The 21556-nt window shown below is 37.7% G+C and overlaps 1 protein-coding gene across 1 annotated transcript in view; it reads right to left on the bottom strand.

Annotated features, from left to right (window-relative positions):
* LOC120515071 overlaps positions 1–21556 on the bottom strand; it is a 52367-nt gene that overhangs the window by 5383 nt on the left and 25428 nt on the right. Inside the window, exons 5-6 of the mRNA XM_039735793.1 lie at positions 13017–13364; positions 9399–9707 (exon numbers count right to left, since the gene is read on the bottom strand). Coding sequence (XP_039591727.1) covers positions 9399–9707; positions 13017–13364 — 657 coding nt within the window. The remainder of the gene's footprint in view (positions 1–9398; positions 9708–13016; positions 13365–21556) is intronic.

Consider the following 21556-nt stretch of genomic DNA (forward strand, 5'->3'; position numbering starts at 1 on the left):
TGTGTCATGCCAACAGTAAAGCATCCCGAGACCATTCATGTGTGGAGTTACTTCACGGCCAGGAGAGTGGGCTCACTCACAATTTTGACACAGCCATGAATTTTTCACTCATGATTTTGAACACAGCCATGAATAAAGAATGGTAACAAAAAATCCTGCAAGGGCAACTTCTCCCAACCATCCAAGAACAGTTTGGTGATGATAAATGCCTTTACCAGCATGATGGAACACTGGGTCATAAGGAAAAAGTGATAACTAAGTGGGTCAGGGGAAAAAAACATTGAAAGTTTGGCTCCATGGCCAGGAAACTCCCCAGACCTTAATCCCATTGAGAACCTGGGGTCAACCCTCAAAAGGTCCATGGACAAACAAAAACACACACACATTCTGACAAACTCCAAGCATTGATTATGCAGGAATGGGATGCCATCAGTCAGGTATTGGCCCAGAAGTTGATTGACAGCATGCCAGGGTGAATTGCAAAGGTCTTGAAAAAGAAGGACCAACACTGAAAGTATTGATTGTTTGCATAAACTTAATGTAATTGTCAATAAAAGCCTTTGAAACTTATGAAATCCTTGTAATTATACTTCAGTATACCACAGAAACATCTGACAAAAAGATTTAACACTAGAATTACCACAGCCTATGAAAAAACCCATAAACCTGGTCCACCTTAAATCCGTTCGCACCTGTCCATTCAGAATCTTTTGTTTTGTAAATGTGTTGATAAGCGCAAGCAGCCTGCTATCCCATCCTCCCAGCACCGCACAAACGGCAAAAATCGCTCTCCCAGCTTAAGCCTTGTTTATCTGGGAGTGAGGTACCGGGAGCTGTATAGTGTAAATGACATATCGGTATTTGGAACACATGCATTTCATAAGTGTTCATAAGTGTTCCATGTCTACAAAGATCTACAGTATGTAAGTGTAGCATGATGGAAATGTTGAACACATACCTAAAAGAGAACTTTTTTCATGTTTTAGTACTAAGAACAAAATTTTGACATGAAGTGTATAATGTGTGAAGACTGACGTCCAAATACCAAATAAACACTTTCACAAAAGGTACTAGTATAACAAACAACTGTTATAACCAAAGAAAAAGAAATTGGGTTAGTGTAGTTCAGTGACACTACTGCTTTGGTAGTACAGTGGTAAGAGCTGCTAATTCATAATCAACAGGTCACGGGTCCAAGCCTTGCCGCATCACAAAACAAACATTTTGAGTAGTGAGCTGCTCTTATTGTTAATATTATACAATAAAAACATACATTTGACTTGAGTCTGTATCAGTCGGTGTAAATGTATGGTACCTGTAAAGGTTAGCATTTTTTTTTAAATTCAGTTTTATTCTCCCAGTCGTGTTCACGCTCCCCCCGACCTAACACTGCTGTTTTTAAATAAAGATATGCTATAACATGTGCTATACATGTTTAAAACAGAGGTAGCATGGTGACACATTGATTAATGCTGCTACCTCACAGATCTAGTATGCTGGGTTTTAAATCCATAAAGAGTTTACATGTTCTCCCTGTGTGTGTGCATGGGTTTTCCTTTAGGACATCCTATCTTCTGAAACATGCAGTTTTGGTTAACTGGAGATTCTAAACTGACCCCAGGAGTGTAAATTCATGAAATGACACAGTGATGGGCTGGCATCCTTCTCAATCCCTGTTTCCTGTTTCTCTGTCATGTTCTGCCAGAAAAGGCTCTGGTTCCTTATAACCCTGAACCATATTAAGTGTGTTTGAGAATGGAATGGCGTGGCCAGTTTTTGTTTGAATCTGATCACTTTTGTTTGTAAAAGGCTCTTAGTACTAGGGTGTTGTACCATGTTAGCCATTAGGAATATAGTGAGAAGTCAAGCAAAATGACACCTTTTACTGGATAGCTAAGATTACAATATGCAAGCTTTCAGAACTTTTCAAAACTTATCATTCATACTGGCCTCTGCTCATTATCAATTACCTGAATTTCAGAAAGTAAATGATCTAATCATAACTGAAAAGAATAAATACAGCCCCGTGATCTCAAAAGTAAAGCTAGTCAGGGCTGATATTCTGGAGGACTGAAATGATGGAGCTGCTTATCAAAAAGCACTGCTGGTCAAGATAACAACCACTGAATCAGTTTGCCCACCCTTACAGTACAATATGTGCATATTTGCAGTTTATAAAAAGTACACACATGTATGCTGTATATTTTTATGAATTCATTCTCAAACTTGCTTAATCTAATTCAGGGTCACAAGTGCTACAGCTTTCTCAACAGCCCTAGGCACAAGACAGGAAACAGCCATGGACAGGGCAACAGCTCATAACAGGGTCCATATATGCCGTACTCAGTGGCTACTTCATTAAGTCTGTTTATATAATAATTTTTGCCTGAAGAACAGCCTGAATTCTTTCAGGTAGTGTATCAGCAAGGAACTGGAAACATTCTTTTGAAATTTTGCTCCAAGCTAACTCAATAGCATCATGTAGATTCTGTACATTTTCTCCCATACATTCATGCTGTGACTCTGCAGTTCTACTGTAACGCATCCCAATGTACTCAACTGAATTGACATCTGGGGAATGTGCAGACCACTGGAATAAACTGAGATCACTTCTGTGTTTGTGGAATCATCTTGAGACGATAATGTGCTATGTAACATTGAACAATCTATGCCTTTCATTTGGATCAAATGGCAGATTGTGCATAGTTCGTTGTTAAGAATTTTCAGCTATATAAAGAACAGACAGAAATATTTCGAATGTTAAATGCTCAAAATATTTATTTCTTTGTACCTTTGCAGGCACTGGGCACTGTGCCTATAGGGCCTAGGCTATAATCCAGGGTTGTGCTTAAGCACAGACAACATTTGGAATTCTACTTAGCAAAGCTGCCAGTACAGACATTTTCAAAGGCCCATGATCGTAAACAACTGCCACTGACGTAAAAGGGATTTTTCTAGGAAAACAAATTCAAAACAAACCTCAGAGATAGTATCATGTGTGAAGTCAATAGAGAAGTCTATCCTTAAATATCTATCTATCTATTGCTTATAAAATAAACGTGTTTATCTTATAAAAATTAAGCATTGATATTCTTTGAAAAAGCAAAACACTTGAAACTGTTGGAAATACATTTCTGTGCAGAAATGTTTGTAGGAGATTACTGTAACATTTCATTGGTGAATACATGAGAGAGTGAAAGTTTTAGGATGCTATCAAGCCTTTCAAAGACATACAAATTGGTAACAAATTTTAATAGTTAACATGTTCTCTGTGAAAGTACAGTTTTCCTATTATCATACTTTTTTGTGTATTTGTCAGCTGTTACCTCATTCACCCAGGACCATCTTTACTCAGGGGCATGTTGGGCGGTTGCCTGGGGGCCCCACATGCATAAGAGCCCCATGCTAATCTACTATATGTATGATGTGACTTGCTGAGCGATTGTGCAGTAGGGGTCCCAGTGCCCTGCTTTGCCCAGGGGACTATAATGTTGTTAAGATGGCCCTGCAGTCACCTGGGGCCTCATGTATAACGCCGTGCGTAGAACTCGCACTATAACATGGCGTAAGCACAAAAGCCGAAATGTGCTTACGCACAAAAAAATCCAGATGCAGGAATCTGTGCGTACTCCAACTTCCACGTTCTTCCGCTACATAAATCCCGATCAGCGTGAAAACTAACGCCGTGCACGCAAGATTATGTAACGCCCAAATCCTCCCAGAATTACGCCTATTTGAATATGCAAATCAATATAAAACGCCCTTAAGCGCAGCCTTCTGTGAAAAGACAATGGGAAAAGCACGGAGGAAAATATAAGAATTTCAGCGAATACCAAGTGGAGGCAAAGGAAAAACATACTATTTGTTCAAATAAACCGTGGTATAATCAACAAAAGGAAGTTGATCGAGTGACATAGCGTGTTGGAGAAACTTGAAAGCTCACATTCACAAATCGCACAGTGCCGGAAATAAAAAAGAAGTCACATATCAAAGTCGCCGTGGAAAGCTGAGTTGTAGCCCACTGTCTGAGTGTTATATGAAAGCTTATTAGGGTACAAAAAAAAAAGCCACACGGTGGGGAAAAAGCATGAAATGTCCACTTCAATCTCGACATTTCCACTTTAATCACGTAGTTTATTTTGTCATTTAAGTAGAACATCATAAACTTCATCTTAAAATTGTTTAATTAACCAGTTTCTCAAATCACATCATAATTAAAGTAGCACGTTAAATACTTTGTTTTGTATTTGATCTTCTATGTGCTCTATGTGTGTGAATCACTACTTGCTTCTTAAACCGGCTCTCTTCCTCCAACTGGACACAGAATCCATCACATTCGTAATATTACAGCTCTCTGAATAACTAAAATACTGAGATGTATACGTGATGTCATTTTCATGATGATAGGAGTTAAAGCACATTATTAAACATGTGTTTCACTTCGATGAAATAATTTATTGCAGCAGTACAATCAGGGGCGGCTCTAGGCTTGTGGTGGCACTGGGCAGAGGAAGAATTGGTGGCTCCTTAGCCGCCAATGTCATGCACGGTGGATGGCCACGTATGTTGCAGACACTAGCCGCCTCGTGCTCTTCATACAAGCATTTAACTTTTGCCGAAATTTAATCGCTTAATTTTTAGCTGTGTTGTTGTTTTCTCTTTCTGTTTTATATTCAATATATATTGGCGGAGCCGTCACTGCAGTCAGTGCTTTTCTTTCCCCAAGTAACCGATCGCCATACAATCAGCTCTGTAATAGACGTTAAGCCATCTGTAAGCTTAGCGCCGATTCTTCAAAACGTTTAAAGAACATTGAAATATCTTCGTAGTACATGTTTAATTATTCTATCCTTAAAGACACTCCCAGTGAAGAATATAGATTATTTAAATGAAGTTAAAGTTTTATCTGTATAATTTAACAAACATATTTTGCTGCATTTCACCTTAAAAATGATATTGTCATCATATGTAAATACGCGCTTTATAAAGTGGCTCAGGTTGTGCGATATTATAACTGTAGTGCAAGTTTACAGTGGGGTGATTGTACTTATAAGTACAAACAGTTCTACAAGGAGCACTTGATTGGCTGCATTTAAAGTTCTTGGGATTAAACTGTTTTAAACCGCGAGGTCTGTACAGGAAAGGCTTTGAAACGTTTTGCCGTGGCAGAGACAGCGTGTGCTTAATGCCGTATACCGATAATTCTCTTTCCGATCAGCTACTGCTGTGATTCACACTCGGATACAGTGATATAAATACTCCGAGTGGTGCAGTGAGAGAAATATGGAAAAAGATGATCCGCTGTGGCAACTCCTAACGGGAGGAGCTGAAAAGAAGAAGAAGAAGAAGAAGAAGAAGAACATTACCCTGCTGGACATGTTCATTTGAAAAACAAAGTACACTGTGGTCATAAAGGGAAGCATCAGTCAGACACAATGCTTAGATACACTATGACATTCAAATGAAACTCTGTTGGCATTCAGAGGTCTAATGTGTTTCCCATTAAAAACAATCCTTACAGAATGACACAACCAACCACAGGCCTACTATTGACAAGGCAGGCTGGATCCATGGATTATGGTCTGTGCAATATATAGAACTTACGAGCTGCATGTCACAGTCAGAGAGTGAGAATTGTCAGACAGTGTGCCTGATTCTATTGTTTAGTCATAAAGCATTGGTGGTTAGATGCCCACTGCATCCTCGCCTTCATATACTTAGCTAGCAGGAGTTCAATCCACCATTGTCTTCTGCTACTGCAGCACATCCTTGGTAAGGTCAGGTGCACTGTGCATTTCAAGATGTCCTTCTACACTCAACTGTAGTAAAGAGCTGTCATTTAAGTGTTTGTGTCCTTTGTTACCATGAATGACTCAGACTATTCTCCTTTGCCACGTCCAGTTAACAATGCAGTTTCACAAAATGTCAATGCACTGAGAGTGTTTTGCTAATGCCAAAATTTCCTTTGAACCTTAGTGAAGGTAATGTGTGAAAAGGCATCTTCCATATTATCTCAAAAATATAATAACCGATCCCTTTTGAGAACAATCTCTCTGATTTTTTTTTATCAATATCCATCTTAAAAGCAATACTGGCAAGTTCAGATGAAGATATGGGGGATATTGCTAGGTGTTATCAACAAATTTTAAATAATTTAACCTTGTAGCTGCTAGGAAATGATATAAAAAGACCCCTTCTGTTACAAGTTTAGATAAGGAACAGAATTTAGCTATTCAGAAAATACGTTCCTCTTCAAATCATGAAATGCATACCATATTTGAGTTAGAATAAACTTAAAAGAAGTGGTGAGGTGGCCTTCTGCTGTTATGCACCTAAAATCTGGAATAGCTTGGCAATAGGAATTTGCCAGGCTAATACGACGGAGCACTTTAAAACACTGCTGAAAACACATTACTTTAACATGGCTTTCTCATAGCTTCATCTTAGTTTGATACTGATGCTCTGTATATTCAATTAATTATCATTATCATTCATGGTGGCTCCAAAATCCGTGCTAACCGCTACTTTCTCTTCTGTTCTTTTTCCGGTTTCCTATGGTGTCGATCTACGCCACCACCACCTGATCAAAGCACCGTGATGTCCCTACATTGACGAATTAAAGGCCAGACGTCCACATGACTGTCATCATCAAATTCTTCCATATGAACCCTGAATACAATGAGGACTGATTGAGGTCATTTATGTTAGGTAGAATGCCTAGAGGGGGCTGGGTGGTCTCGTGGCCTCAGAACCCCTGCTGATTTTATTTTTTTTTCTGTAGCCGTCTGGGTTTTTTTTTCTGCCCTCCCTGGCCATCGGACCTTACTTTTATTGAATAATTGTATGCTTTGTGCATACAAATACAATTCGAGTGAATTCTGTGCATTACTACCTTCCCCTCTTTTTCTGAGATGTTAAGTGACAGATCCTTTTCCCACTGTAATCTTGGATCTTTGAAAGGGAAGAACTGTAAAATGATTTTATATATTACAGAGATACTGTCTGAGTCCTCAAGACTGATCACAATTTTATTCCGGATTAGAGGTAGGTGGGAGGTGTGGGAATTTGGGCAGGTTCTGCTTAACAAACTTTCCAATATGAAGGTAGTGAAATAAAGTGTTGCTGAAAAGTTAACTTTGGAGTGTAAATGTTCGTAGAATGTGAAGATGTTGTCTATGTACAGATCTCTAATTGATTTAATCCCAAATGTTTTCTAGACATTAAAAACTGCATGCATTTGAGAGGGTGAAAGAAGGTGGTTCTCGTGCAGAGGTGCCACAGATAAAAGCTTTGCTCTCTTAAAATAGTTCCTACATTGGTTCCATATTCTGAGTGAGTGAAGCATAGATGGGTTATTAGTATATTGGGGATAACTTGTACTTATTGGGGAGCAAAGCAAGGAATATAAAGAGGAACTGCAGGATTTCATTTCTATTGCAGACCAAGCCTGTGTATGTTCATCTGTTTGTGTCCATGTCCAGGTTTTTATAGCTTAGTTGCATTTTTTGACAATGAATTCAATTCACTATTTTTGCTTTGACAATGTCATATGTAATTAGATAGATAGATAGATAGATAGATAGATAGATACTTTATTAATCCAAGGGGAAATTCACATAATCCAGCAGCAGTATACTGATACAAAGAATCAATATTAAATTAAATAGTAATAAAAATGAAAAGAATTAAAATAAAATTAATGTTAGCATTTACTCCCCCGGGTGGAATTGAAGAGTCGCATAGTGTGGGGGAGGAACGATCTCCTCAGTCTGTCAGTGGAGCAGGACGGTGACAAAAGTCTGTCACTGAAGCTACTCCTCTGTCTGGAGATGACACTGTTAAGTGGATGCAGTGGATTATTCATGATTGACAGGAGTTTGCTTAATGCCCGTCGCTCTGCCACAGATGATTGACACTCTGTTAGGTTTTTGTCTATTTTTTTTACTTATTTCATAAAGAAAGATATTAGACTGACTAATCAATCAATTTGAACCACTCTGTTCTTTCTAATATAAATACAAAGAAGGAAAACATCAGTATGCAAAAGATCATAAATCATGGAGCAATAAAAAGATACCAGTATGTCAAGATCTTTACTTTGTCATTTAATAGTCTAGATGATAACATTTATAACATAATATCCAGAGTTAAGTTCACAGGTAATAATGGTTGCATAAAGTTTTAATTTTATTAATATAATGACAGAGTTAAGCACAAATCAATAAAAAATATAATTATTCAGTGTGACAGTGAAGCATCAGATTAAAGAGAACAAGCTGTGATTTTTAAGAACTGCAGCCACTTGAGATTTCAATTTCATGCATTCAAAATCTAAACTACAAAGAAATGCCTGCTTTTGCTTACAGCAAATTGCTTTTCATTATTTCTTTTTTGGACTTAGAGTGTGGTGTCAAAGTGAATATGCATTGTGCCATATACCAAAAAAGTACTGCCATTGTGACTTTTCAGTCTTTAAAGGACCGATCATTCTCTTACTTACTTTTGATATGTTGATTCCTGAAAAACCTTCTAAAACCTGTCAATCATTCAATATCAGACATTTCTGAAGAAGGTGGCAAATAAGTAGGATGTAGTAGAGGCTGCTCATCAAATTATTTTTAAAATATGGACAATTGTCAGGAAAGAGGGTATTACTGACTACCTTGGCTCTTAACTGAAGCCAAAAGCAATCGTGATCTGCTTTAATTTGAATATACCATAGGTAAGAAAATATAAAAAACATTTCTTTCAAGAATACTGTAAATCTGGACTTATAAAGTAAAATGTAGCAGGAGCAGTTGCAACCACAACCACAAACTGATTACATAAGCACATACTGAAATATATGAGGGGCGTTCAAATATAAACAGGAATTTATGAGCTATGTTTTATTTATTGAATACAATGAAACGACTTAAACACTATGTTTCTATGTAGTCTCTGGCCACTGCAATACATTTGTTTCAGTGCGTAGTAAGCTTCTGAATCCCCGAGGAGTAAAAGTCTTTTGACTACATGTTGACCGGTTCTTGCACAGCGTCAATAACCTTATTCGGCTTGAATTTCCTCCCTCCTAAAAAGAGAGACACTCATCCCCAAACTGTTTTTTTAAGTCTCAAATAAATCTGAAATGAAATGACTCCTTCATTTGTCAAAAATTGAATAATAATGCACTGTGCAACACTACTGTGCACCTCCTGCTCCAACATGCTGATAACATCTTACAGGAAGGGGTGAAAGAGCAGCTACCACTACTAACGACAAGTTCATATATGTGTGTGTTTGTCCAATGAGTCAGGTCTGCCTTGTACTATTTATAAGAACAGAGCATGAAAATTCCTGCTTATAACTGAACACCTCTCATATATTAGCAGTAATCAAAAAGAGCTGGAACTTACCCTGCAAATTAATCTTGTAGGTAATTTCTCTGAAACCAGTTAAGCTCCCATGGTGTACACGGCAAGTGTATATAGCTCCTTGGTCGTTGCTTGAAACCAGAAACTCTGTCTGACTCCAAACACTATAAAGCTTTCCTCCATCAAGAAAAGGACCAAACTGAGTGACCCCCTTCACTGGAAGTTCATCTTTAAACCATTTGAGAGAAATGACCTTAGGGTAGAACCTCTCAGCCCTGCAGCTAAGGACTAAGTTCTGTTCTGGCATTGGGATCCTAGGCACACTTTCGATTTGAAAATGAGATGGTCGCACTAAGTGAAAATAGAAAACAAATGATTTAACACAATTTAGATTTTAAAACAAAAAAAAAATTCTCTGTACAGTTTTATTTACTTACAATTATATATGTTTTTCTTATTATCTCAGATAGATCCAAAATATCTGTCAGACAGATTAATTTGTTGGTTTCCCATTGAAGGTATTCTCTGCAAAAAAGGAAAGTCTGCACACAAGAATGCTGTAAAAATAAAATGAAATACAACCATTTGCAATTTCATTTTTTTAGCCTGAACAGCAATGAAGCTACAAAAATGAAGAGTAAAATGTAAATAAACACCGGTGCCACCTGCTGCTTATTGAATTATCATTTTTCATTTTGAACTTTAATTTTCCACTTCAAATTTTCATTTTCAAGTTCTCAACATAAAAATAGTGCATGTCAATGGGCTGGGCATTGCACCTTTATTTCCCACAATTCTTTGTCTTTCGTCGCTGTAGCCACTTTGACTGATACAATACCATATATATATATATATTGTGAAAGGTGCTATATAACGCCCGACCCGGCACAGACTACGCAGAGGCACGTGTAAAAGTCACACAGGCTTTTTATTTTTCTTCACCCGTGGGTGCACGTCTTCCCCGTGACCCACAGGCAATACACAGTCCCAAAAGCACTTTGTCATAAACAACAACACCTCTTCACCTTGCACCACCACTCCTCTCAGGCAACCTTGTCCCGCTCCACCTGACTCTGGCCCCTCAGTAGTGGAGGCTGGCTCATTTTATAGCCCACCCGGAAGTGATCCAGGTGCTTGACCACCTGGTCACAATTGCACCTCTGGGTGGGGCTGATGACTCATCTAGCCGGGTTCTCAAGTTTCTGCAGCACCTCCTAGTGGCCACCCCAGCTCCCACCCAGCTTGTGGAGGACTCCATGTCCCATGGAGCCATGCGGGAGACTGGAGAATGAACATCGGCCAGGGAGGCTGCCACCAAGCGTCCCGGGAGGTATTGAGCTGCCAATGGTGGCTTCCACGGAACATATGCAGCAGTGGCGTCCTGGCCGGGCATGGGACCCGGCTGTCCATCATAATATATATATATATATATATATATATATATATATATATATATATATATATATATATATAAACTATCTGTACCCTGTGGCTTCGCTCACATAGTAATGAAACCATACAAACTTTAAAAATCAATAGACGTTGGCACAATATCTGATCGTGTTCAGCTCTGATGGGGGAGTGTTCCCCGCATGGGGAGAAAAGTACAGTACATGGCAGTGATATCTCTGGCAATCAGCAGCTACCCTCTAAAACACATGGAGCTCTGATCTCTCTCAAGAACGTCAAACGTTACTCAACAGTCTGTAGATGGTAATGTCTATTGAACAAACAGGTATCGCTAGCTAAGCGGAGGCAAGGTGTAAGATGTAGACTAACTTGAAGAGAGGCTTGCGAGTGAATGAGGAAGGGCTCGCCCCCCTGTTCTTGGCCCACAGCCACTCTCTTGGATTTGCATAAATACATCGGTACCACAAGCGAACTATGGTACTTAGCGTGATGAGAGAAGTCGCAAAATCAATTGGGACGTTCAAGCAAATTATAGAAAACAACCAGATCTAAATCCATTAAGTAATTCTCTCGTGAAAAGTGGTTTAGACATACAGACAGAACACGCTGGGACCATAAAATTTTTAAAACTGTTTTTTAGCGAGCACCTATGGGCCAATGGTAATCTACATTCCAAATTTCAAGTCCACATGGTTTGGGAGATTTCGTGATGAGACAGATAGATAGATGTTACTCATATATTTCTTAAAGTTGGATTAAAAAAAAATCTTCTAAATGATGGAAAAAGAAACATGAATTAAACGAATATTACGGAATATGGAAGGTCTTCATAGTGAATAAAACTGTACCACCTTATTTTAGAAAGTTATAACAATAAAGAGTCCATCGATTCACTACAAGGGAATGGGACTGAGGAAAAGGTGGTGACAACTACATAGGGGTAAATTATATAATACTACAAAAATACAAAACATCCTGTTTCCACTGCAGTGTAAATAAATGTAAATCATAATGTAATAAAGGATCGTTATTGTTATGTTAAATATTGTAATTAAATAGCACATTAATTACTTTAGAACTACAGTTACGCCTGGTCTTCAGCTTTTTTGAGTCGGTTCCGCTGTGAAGCTTGCAGTACAAAGGTGAAAAGATCAAAATCACGTGAATTAAAGACAGTCGAAGTGAAAGATGTTCTGTCGATCAAAGTGGCTACAACTACGAAGGACAAAGAATAGCAGGAAATTGAGATGCAACTCCCCGCCCATTGACCTGTGCTAGTTGCATGTTGAGAACTTGAAAATGAAAATTCATTGAGCAGCAGGTGGTGCCTGTGCTTACTTCCATTTTAACTTTTCATTTTTACAGCTTCATTGCTGTACCGGCTGAAAATGAAATTGTGCAGCATTCTTGTGCATACACTTTGAAAATGACATTGCGAAAGACATTGCATTTCCTTTTTATAATTTTAATTCTCATTTCCTTTTTTGCCAACAATATCTCCCATAGACGTTTCCTTTTGATAATAATAAAACCTAAACAATCTGCTTATTTTCAGCTTTTGGATACCCCCTCAGCCAGTTCTAGTGTACTATTGAAATGTTTTGGCATAACATATTTCTGTTTAATCCACTACTTAGTTTTAATATCTATAATTTGAAGGGAAGTAGAATTACATATATACAAATTAAGGTTTAACACTATTTAAAACAACTTTTAGAGACAACCCTACCTGAAGTAGGGCTTACTAGGCTTTCAGATTTCTTTCAGGCACATTTCACTTGTTTATTACATAAAAATATGTAGGATTCCTGTTAAATAAACCACAAGTGACACTTTACATTTTGCCTAGGAGGACATATTCACCAAACAATGACCTTATCCAAATCATGATGGTTAAACTTCATGATGTTTATAGCAAGTGTGAATCCTTATGCAATATATGCAGTATTAGACAATGAAGCTGACAGCAAGAGGAAAATCATGCACATGCACGAAAGTCTGCGTGTTATACCAACATTCTGTAGACAGGGGCAGTAAGTGTAACTAACTTTAATATACTACCGTTTTTGAAATTGTGATGCATTAGGGAATTTGTTTCTTAAAAAGCATCTGTCATATGTTTTAATTTTAAAGATAAAACAATATCAGTGCTTTACTGTGAGACAGTTGGTAGTTTCAAGATGCACAGGAAGGAGTCAAAAGCTCTGGCTGAATGGACTTCAAGATTCTGTCAGATATGCTCTTACTTACCCAATATTTTCAGACAAGTCTTTTTAATAATTGGATGTATGTTGAGACAGCACACTTTGCACTGGTATTCCCGATCATCATCTTCAATAGATGGCACAATACTGAGGCAGGACATGAGGCTGTTCTTGAAAGGCTTATTTTCTGTAGAGCTACTCAAGTCTTCAAAGTGTTCCTGAAGTAGAGTGCTTTCTACCTTTGCAGAGGTGGAGACATGCTTGTGCCCGTGACATCGCAGCCACTGAACTTTCACTTGCTTTAGCTGGACGGAGGTGATGTTACATATTAAGGTCACTGCTTCACTTGCATAAATCATTTCAGGAACAATGATCTCCGATACCTTTGGAGGAACTAAAGATTTTATCTACATTAGTGACAAGCCTTTACAGGCCAAAATATAAATCATAATTAGACTATACACACAAAAGAAAACTAACAGTAGATTGGCGCAAGCTAGTCTAAAGAGCAAAAAAAGTGCTTTAGTCTGTATAAATATGAAAGCTAACAGAGGGACAGATTTTAAAAAGTATAACAAGTATCTATTCTTAACTTTCATTATCAGATATACCTTTTAATGCCGACTGCAATGTACTTCATTTCTCGACCCTTGTGAATGAGTTCCTCCAGTTTGCATCACCATATTAAAACATAGCCTAGAGTCAGAGTTGTCGCTGGATTTACATTTCATTCTCTTTTTATTTCATAATTATGTTCTTTTAGATTGTTGCAGAAGGGGGTGGGCTCTCCAGTTATGACTCATTCTTAAGTTCATTGTTACCCAATAACAAACCAAAAGAGAGAATCAGCCACAATTCTTTATGAGGCATTGCCTTGCAAACATTTTTAAAGCTCAAGTTTCTTGGTTGTGTAAGGCTGGCATAATTTGTTCTAGTTTTCCTGGTTTTTAGGGTAATTTAACCTTTGTTGTCTTCTTTTCTCCATTCAGTACTTAGCTTCTTTGTAATCTTTCATTTTCTATGTTATTTCTACAGTAGCTTGTGTGTGTGTGTGTGTGTGTGGGGTATTGTAAATGCATAAATTCAGAAAGGATTACTTCCAAGGTTGTTGTTCTTTTTTTATTAGGTTTTTGTTGCCAAATTTTGTGTTAATTAATTTTTTATTTTATAATTAATCCAAGCTATATTTAATTAGTGGATGTGCACTTTTGGAACTGGGTTTTATGCTCTTGCCCTCCTTATGCATGGTCCCTAGTAAAAATTGCTATTTTATAGAAATGTCTGAGCAAAGCACATACTCATTAGCCCTTGTATTCATGGGACTTTCAGCAAACACTATTACATTCCTAGGGTTTTTAGAGACCCTGCATATATTTAAATATAAAGTCAAGACACAAACAAATGTAACTGTCCAAACTTTTATTGAAGACTCTTCCCTGAACACTTTAACTTAGGGCTTGGTAAAAATATCAGTTTTCTGATTAATCGTTTCTTTTTGTTTAAATGATTCAATGTTGATTCTCATAGTCTCAAGATCGATCTTGTGAATCTCAGTCCTGCTCAATTACTATATGTAAATGTTTGCTTAACTTAGTTTTTGGCATCCGATCCAATATGTGTCACTAATGCGCCTGTTAAGATTTTCTATAGAAAAAGCACTTAACTCTGCAATTGCAATTGGAGCCTTCGACACTTAAATCAGATGTATGGATTTCCTACAGATTCGTATGGTGCATCGGTAAAGAACGACTGGATAAAAACAAAGCCATATATAAGCTATGCAGCTCAGAAGTTAAGCTTTGGTGTAACACAGCAAATATGAGAAATCTTTTATCCTGATGTCCTCCATAAACATAATCTCAGTCGACATCCAAATTAGTAGTGCATAAACAATTCACACTGTAGATGGCAGGTTGTTCCAATATTCCATTTAATTTTCCTCGTGCCCAAACAATAACACAATCTATAGCAGTTTTTATCTATAAAGATATGAGACCCTACACCATTGTTGAAAATGAGTGTTTTCCACAAATACATGTTTTTGAATTGCGGTATGCTATACCAACCAGAAAGCAAACAAGTGAAGTTATTGTTCCTAGGCTTTACAAAGGTCAGTGGAGAAAATATCCCTAAGTTGTGATAGCTGAACATCTAGGCCAGCGGATTCCTACATGATAATTACATATTAGTACATTAAAATGACTGCCTTACAAACAAGCACGCTGCACAGCCGGAGCAACCTCGCTGCCTATACAGTATGCAGAACTGCTCACTTGACTGGCTGTTGTTCCAAAAATGCTTCTAGCATTTTCAACGAATGGTACATTGCATGACTACATAAATTACAAGTTTGTGTTTTGCCAAGTATAATAAGCGTTGCTCCTCTTTAAGGATGTGACTAGCTGCACTGGTATGGTGAAAAAAGTTTGCAATGCACCTCACCTGGCTAAGAAAATGGTCAATTGGAATTTTCAAAGCAGCATGCAATACCAAAGTAAGCTTGTGCGCAAAGCAGCTGATGTGAATATCTCCATAAGCTGCACTGTACGAATCAGTTTAGTAGCGCTGTTAGTCATAATAGGCAGTTCTTTATCTTTAATGTTCCATTCATCCAATGCCGCTGTCAACAAGCATCAGCTCTAGATCCTCATTTTAAAATGCTTACTTTTTGTCAGAGAAGTGTAAAGATACATTTTTGAAAACTGATTAATATGACTGTTACACGTGAGCAAATGAAGATATATATAACTTATTATTACATTAATTTATTATTAAATTATAGAAAAATCTCACTGCATCTTTAATTTTGTGTCATTCAACATTTTAAATGTCCAACAGGGGATTAAATTTGGCTGAAAGTTTAGTTGAAGGGTGTCTACATAGAGAGTCATAACACACAAATAGGGTATTGCATAACATACTTTTTGATTTAAGAAGCAAACGTTTATTATTTGCAAGATGATATACATGTTTTATAAAGTAGATGTCATTGCATTTTGTATTAAAACAAGGAGCCCTCCATAATATGAGTGGACTCTGATGTGCCAAAACACATATTAGTTAAATTTTGGATGAATTTTGAATGAGTGCAGAGATATGAATTTTCTTTTTGTTTAAGAGCAATGATAGTTTGGTGCATATCTTTCAAATACTGATGTTAACTGTTCATTACTCATCAAATATTTCTTCTTAAATGTCACTCTATGCTTATGCATACATTATGAAGTCACTGAACACTGTCACATTATATTATTGTCATCTATGGTTGGTTAAGTAATCTCTAAAAAAAGCCACCACATTGAATATATCAGTGCATGCTAATTCAGTCAAAATAAAATCAATATTGAATTTAATTGAGACATCAATGCTAATACCAAGCCCTACTTTAATTCTTTTTAAAGTATTTGTAATACTTAATTACATTACATTTTTAATGTTCTATGTAATTACAGTACATACTGTAAGCATAGTCTGCTGCTCAGCACAATAATCTCAGATCACAGTTACATTTTTGTGATCACTGCAGTGTGTTTCTTGGCACATTCTGCAGTGATCATTTGTATAGTAGTTCAGTGGAACTGAACAAATGTGTCATCTAATGTGTTTTTGTCCCCATTTGCCTTTGTAAAACACTGCTGAAAACACATTATTTTAACATGGCTTTCTCATAGCTTCATCTTAGTTTGATACTGATGCTCTGTATATTCAATTAATTATCATTATCATTCATGGTGGCTCCAAAATCCGTGCTAACCGCTACTTTTCTGCTGTTCTTTTTCTGTTTTTCTATGGTGTCGATCTGCCACCACAACCATATCAAAGCACCGTGATGTCCCTACATTGACGGATTAAAGGCCAGAAGTCCACATGACCGTCATCATCAAATTCTTCCATGAGAACCCAGAATACAATGAGGACTGATTGAGGTCATTTATGTTAGGTAGAATGCCTAGAGGGGGCTGGGCGGTCTCATGGCCTGGAACCCCTGCAGATTTTATTTTTTTCTTCAGCTGTCTGGAGTTTTTTTTTTTTGTTTTGTTTTTTCTGTCCTCCCTGGCCATTGGACCTTACTTTTTTTCTATTTTAATTAGTGTTCCCTTATTCTAATTTCTATTTACAGTGGAACCTCGGTTCACGACCATAATTCGTTCCAAAACTCTGGTCATAAACTGATTTGGTTGTGAACCGAAGCAATTTCCCCCATAGGATTGTATGTAAATAAAATTAATCCATTCCAGACCATATGAACTGTATGTAAATATATATTTTTTTAAAGATTTTTAAGCACAAATATACAGTGGGATGCAAAAGTTTGGGCAACCTTGTTAATAGTCATTATTTTCCTGTATAAATCGTTGGTTGTTACGATACAAAATGTCAGTTAAATATATCATATAGGAGACACACACAGTGATATTTGAGAAGTGAAATGAAGTTTATTGGATTTACAGAAAGTGTGCAATAATTGTTCAAACAAAATCAGGCAGGTGCATAAATTTGGGCACCGTTGTCATTTTATTGATTCCAAAACTTTTAGAACTAATTATTGGAACTCAAATTGGCTTGGTAAGCTCAGTGACCCCTGACCTGCATACACAGGTGAATCCTATAATGAGAAAGAGTATTTAAGGGGGTCAATTGTAAGTTTCCCTACTCCTTTAATTTTCTCTGAAGAGTAGCAACATGGGGGTCACAAAACAACTCTCAAATGACCTGAAGACAAAGATTGTTCACCATCATGGTTTAAGGGGAGGATACAGAAAGCTGTCCCAGAGATTTAAGCTGTCTGTTTCCACAGTTAGGAACATATTGAAGAAATGGAAGACCACAGGCTCAGTTCAAGTTAAGGCTCAAAGTGGCAGACCAAGAAAGATTTCGGATAGACAGAAGCGACGAATGGTGAGAACAGTCAGAGTCAACCCACAGACCAGCACCAAAGACCTACAACATCATCTTGCAGCAGATGGAGTCACTGTGCATCGTTCAACCATTCGGCGCACTTTACACAAGGAGATGCTGTATGCGAGAGTGATGCGGAGGAAGCACAAACAGAGCCACTTGAGGTCTGCTCAAGCACATTTGGACAAGCCAGCTTCATTTTGGAATAAGGTGCTGTGGACTGATGAAACTAAAATTGAGTTATTTGGGCATAACAAGGGACATTATACATAGAGGAAAAAGAACACAGCATTCCAAGTAAAACACCTGCTACCTACAGTAAAATATGGTGGTGGTTCCATCATGCTGTGTGGGGCTGTGTGGCCAGTGCAGGGACTGGGAATCTTGTCAAAGTTGAGGGACGCATGGATTCCACTCAGTATCAGCAGATTCTGGAGACCAATGTCCAGGAATCAGGATCAGAATCTGGATCTTTCAACAAGACAACGACTCAAAACACTGCTCAAAATCCACTAAGGCAATTATGCAGAGGAACAAGTACAATGTTCTGGAATGGCCATCTCAGTCCCCAGACCTGAATATAATTGAAAATCTGTGGTGTGAGTTAAAGAGAGCTGTCCATGCTCGGAAGCCACCAAACCTGAATGAACTAGAGATGTTTTGTAAAGAGGAATGGTCCAAAATACCTTCAACCACAATCCAGACTCTCATTGGCACCTACAGGAAGCGTTTAGAGGCTGTAATTTCTGCAAAAGGCGGATCTACTAAATATTGATTTCATTTCTTTTTTGTGGTGCCCAAATTTATGCACCTGCCTGATTTTGTTTGAACAATTATTGCACACTTTCTGTAAATCCACTAAACTTCATCTCACTTCTCAAATATCACTGTGTGTGTCTCCTATATGATATACTAGCAAAATACCCGCGCTTCACAGCGGAGAAGTAGTGTGTTAAAGAAGCAATGAAAAGAAAAGGAAACATTTTGAAAATAACGTAACCTGATTGTCAATGTAATTGTTTTGTCACTGTTGTGAGTGATGAGTGTTGTTGTCATATATATATATATATATATATATATATATATATATATATATATATATACACACACATATATATACACACATACATACATACACACACATATATACACACAAATACATATATATATATACATACATACATACACACACACATATATAAACATATATATACATATACATACATATCTACATATATACACACACAGCTATTTCAGATCAGTGCAATACGCTGTTTGTTAAAACGGTTGACTCCGCTCTTACGTGCAATAACAAATCAAATCATTCAGTTGTCTTTGCTCATATGTCATTTTAGAGCTGGACGCCTGGCATCTTTTTGGCCACAAGTTCGTTTCTGTTTGGTGTGAGGTTCTGTGTTGTGGAGATTCTCAGGATGGATTGCAGGTGCTCATCAGTGAGGCGACTCCTGTGTGCTGTTTTGTTAGTCTTTATCACTGAGAAGAGCTTCTCACACAGATATGTGCTACCAAACATGCACAAGGTTCGAGCCGCATGTAGACAGACTTTTTTTGTTCTTCAAAGTCACCAAAGCGCCGTGCAAACTCAGTGCGCAATAACTCTAGCTTCGCAATAACTTGCAGCATCATAAGGTAGACTTGATTAACGCGTAAGTGTTCGCAAGGCAGCTGAAGCGCTGCATTATGGGATCTGTAGTTTATTGTGTTACCAGCGCTTCATATACCCGGCCATTAATAACAATAATACAGTATATAAAATGATCTCGGGGCGGATATAATTACACGCCGGGCGGATGTGGCCCGCGCCCTTGAGTTTGACACATATGGACTAAATAGAACTTGAAAAGATATATTTTTCAAATGTGATCACGCAATTCAGATAGAGTTGACGCGCAAGACTACAGCCTGCATGCCTCAATAAGTCATCCTCCCTTGCCCTTACTTTTTACCGCTCATCTAATGAATACACTGAGTATGGCTTTACCAAAACAATCATTGATGGCTAATAAAGTATCCATTATTCGAGTATGTAGAGCGGGATATATATATATATATATATATATATATACCCGCGATCGCAGGTATATAGTAGTGTGTTAAAAAGGTAGAAAAGAAAAGGGAACATTTTAAAAATAACGTAACATGACTGTCAATATACAGTATTTGTTTTGTGAGTGTTACTGAGTGTTGCTGTCATCAAGGATTTGATTATCATTATTTCTTTCAATCAGGTTCGTATTTGTAGGATGTGTTGTGTTCAAGTTACATTCCGTGTTTGTCAATCGCTGTAAAGATGACAGGTTTCATTCATCGATTCGTTTCTTACTGCATCAATAAACAGCTCGTCTTCTTCTTTATCTGAGACCTGACACACTGCATGCACGGGTTTTTTACACTGTCTTCCTTTAGCGGGACATTGACTTTTTCCACCGTGTGCTTTGTTTCCACAGTAGCTGGATTTATGAATATGCTTATCAGACGCTTCATATTTTTGCTGCCTTTTCAATTGTGTAATTCGGTTTTGTTCAGCTCTTTGGAACTGTTGCTTTTATCTGTGCACTGCATCAGTTCACGTGAGCCACTCGGTGTACTTGCATCGAAGGTTCCCAGCTGTGCTGGTGCCATCTCGTGCTATGTCCATAGCTTTATTTAATGTTACCTTAGTCCTGGCACTTAAAACTTTCTCTCGCAGTTTCGCTGAGTTTGTGTCAAACACCACCCTGACCATCTCATCTTCCTCTCCATAAGCACAGTCCTTCACCCGTGAATATTTACCCGTGGCAGTTTGCTATTGGATTGCCGCTGACGGACGGCCTTATATGGGCAGGCACTAAATTACAAACGCCAGCGGCAGCCTGTCAAGTGTAGGTTTACATCGTGCTTTGTTTCCGAAGTAGCAGAACTCATGAATATGGTTGTATATGTCACTCGCTCGCTTCTTATTGTTTCGCTGCCTTCTCAATTATATAATGCATGTTTTCTTGAGCACTTTTTTGAGGTCTTCCTGGTTTTCTATGTACTGCGTGATTACGTGGGAGGCGTGATGATGTCACACGAAATTCCGCCCCACGGCGTTGAAGCTCATCTCCATTACAGTAAATGGAGAAAAACTGCTTCCAGTTATGACCATTACGCGTAGAATTTCGATATAAAACCTGCCCAACTTTTGTAAGGAAGCTGTAAGGAATGAACCTGCCAAATTTCAGCCTTCCACCCACACGGGAAGTTGGAGAATTAGTGATGAGTCAGTGAGTGAGTGAGTGAGTGAGGGCTTTGCCTTTTATTAGTATAGATTTAACTGACATTTTTTATCGTAACAACCAATAATTTATACAGGCAAATAATGACTATTAACAAAGTTGCCCAAACTTTTGCATCCCACTGTAGTTAATCACAACACAGAATGCACATCGTAATAGTAAACTAAATGTAAAAACATTGAATAACACTGAGAAAACTTAGAACAACAAAGAAAACTAACATTGCAAGAGTTCCGCTATAGCCTTACAACCTAATTGCTGTAAACACTTTTTTAAAATGAGTTTTAAGCAAAGGGAATAAAAAATGAACATCTGAAAAATCCATAACTTAATAAACAACCAAGAAAAGTAACATTGCAACAATTCATGCTATGAACCGAAAAATGAACATCTGAAAAATCCGTAATAC

This window comes from Polypterus senegalus, chromosome 14 (genome assembly GCF_016835505.1).
Source record: "Polypterus senegalus isolate Bchr_013 chromosome 14, ASM1683550v1, whole genome shotgun sequence".
NCBI classification, from domain to species: domain Eukaryota; kingdom Metazoa; phylum Chordata; class Cladistia; order Polypteriformes; family Polypteridae; genus Polypterus; species Polypterus senegalus.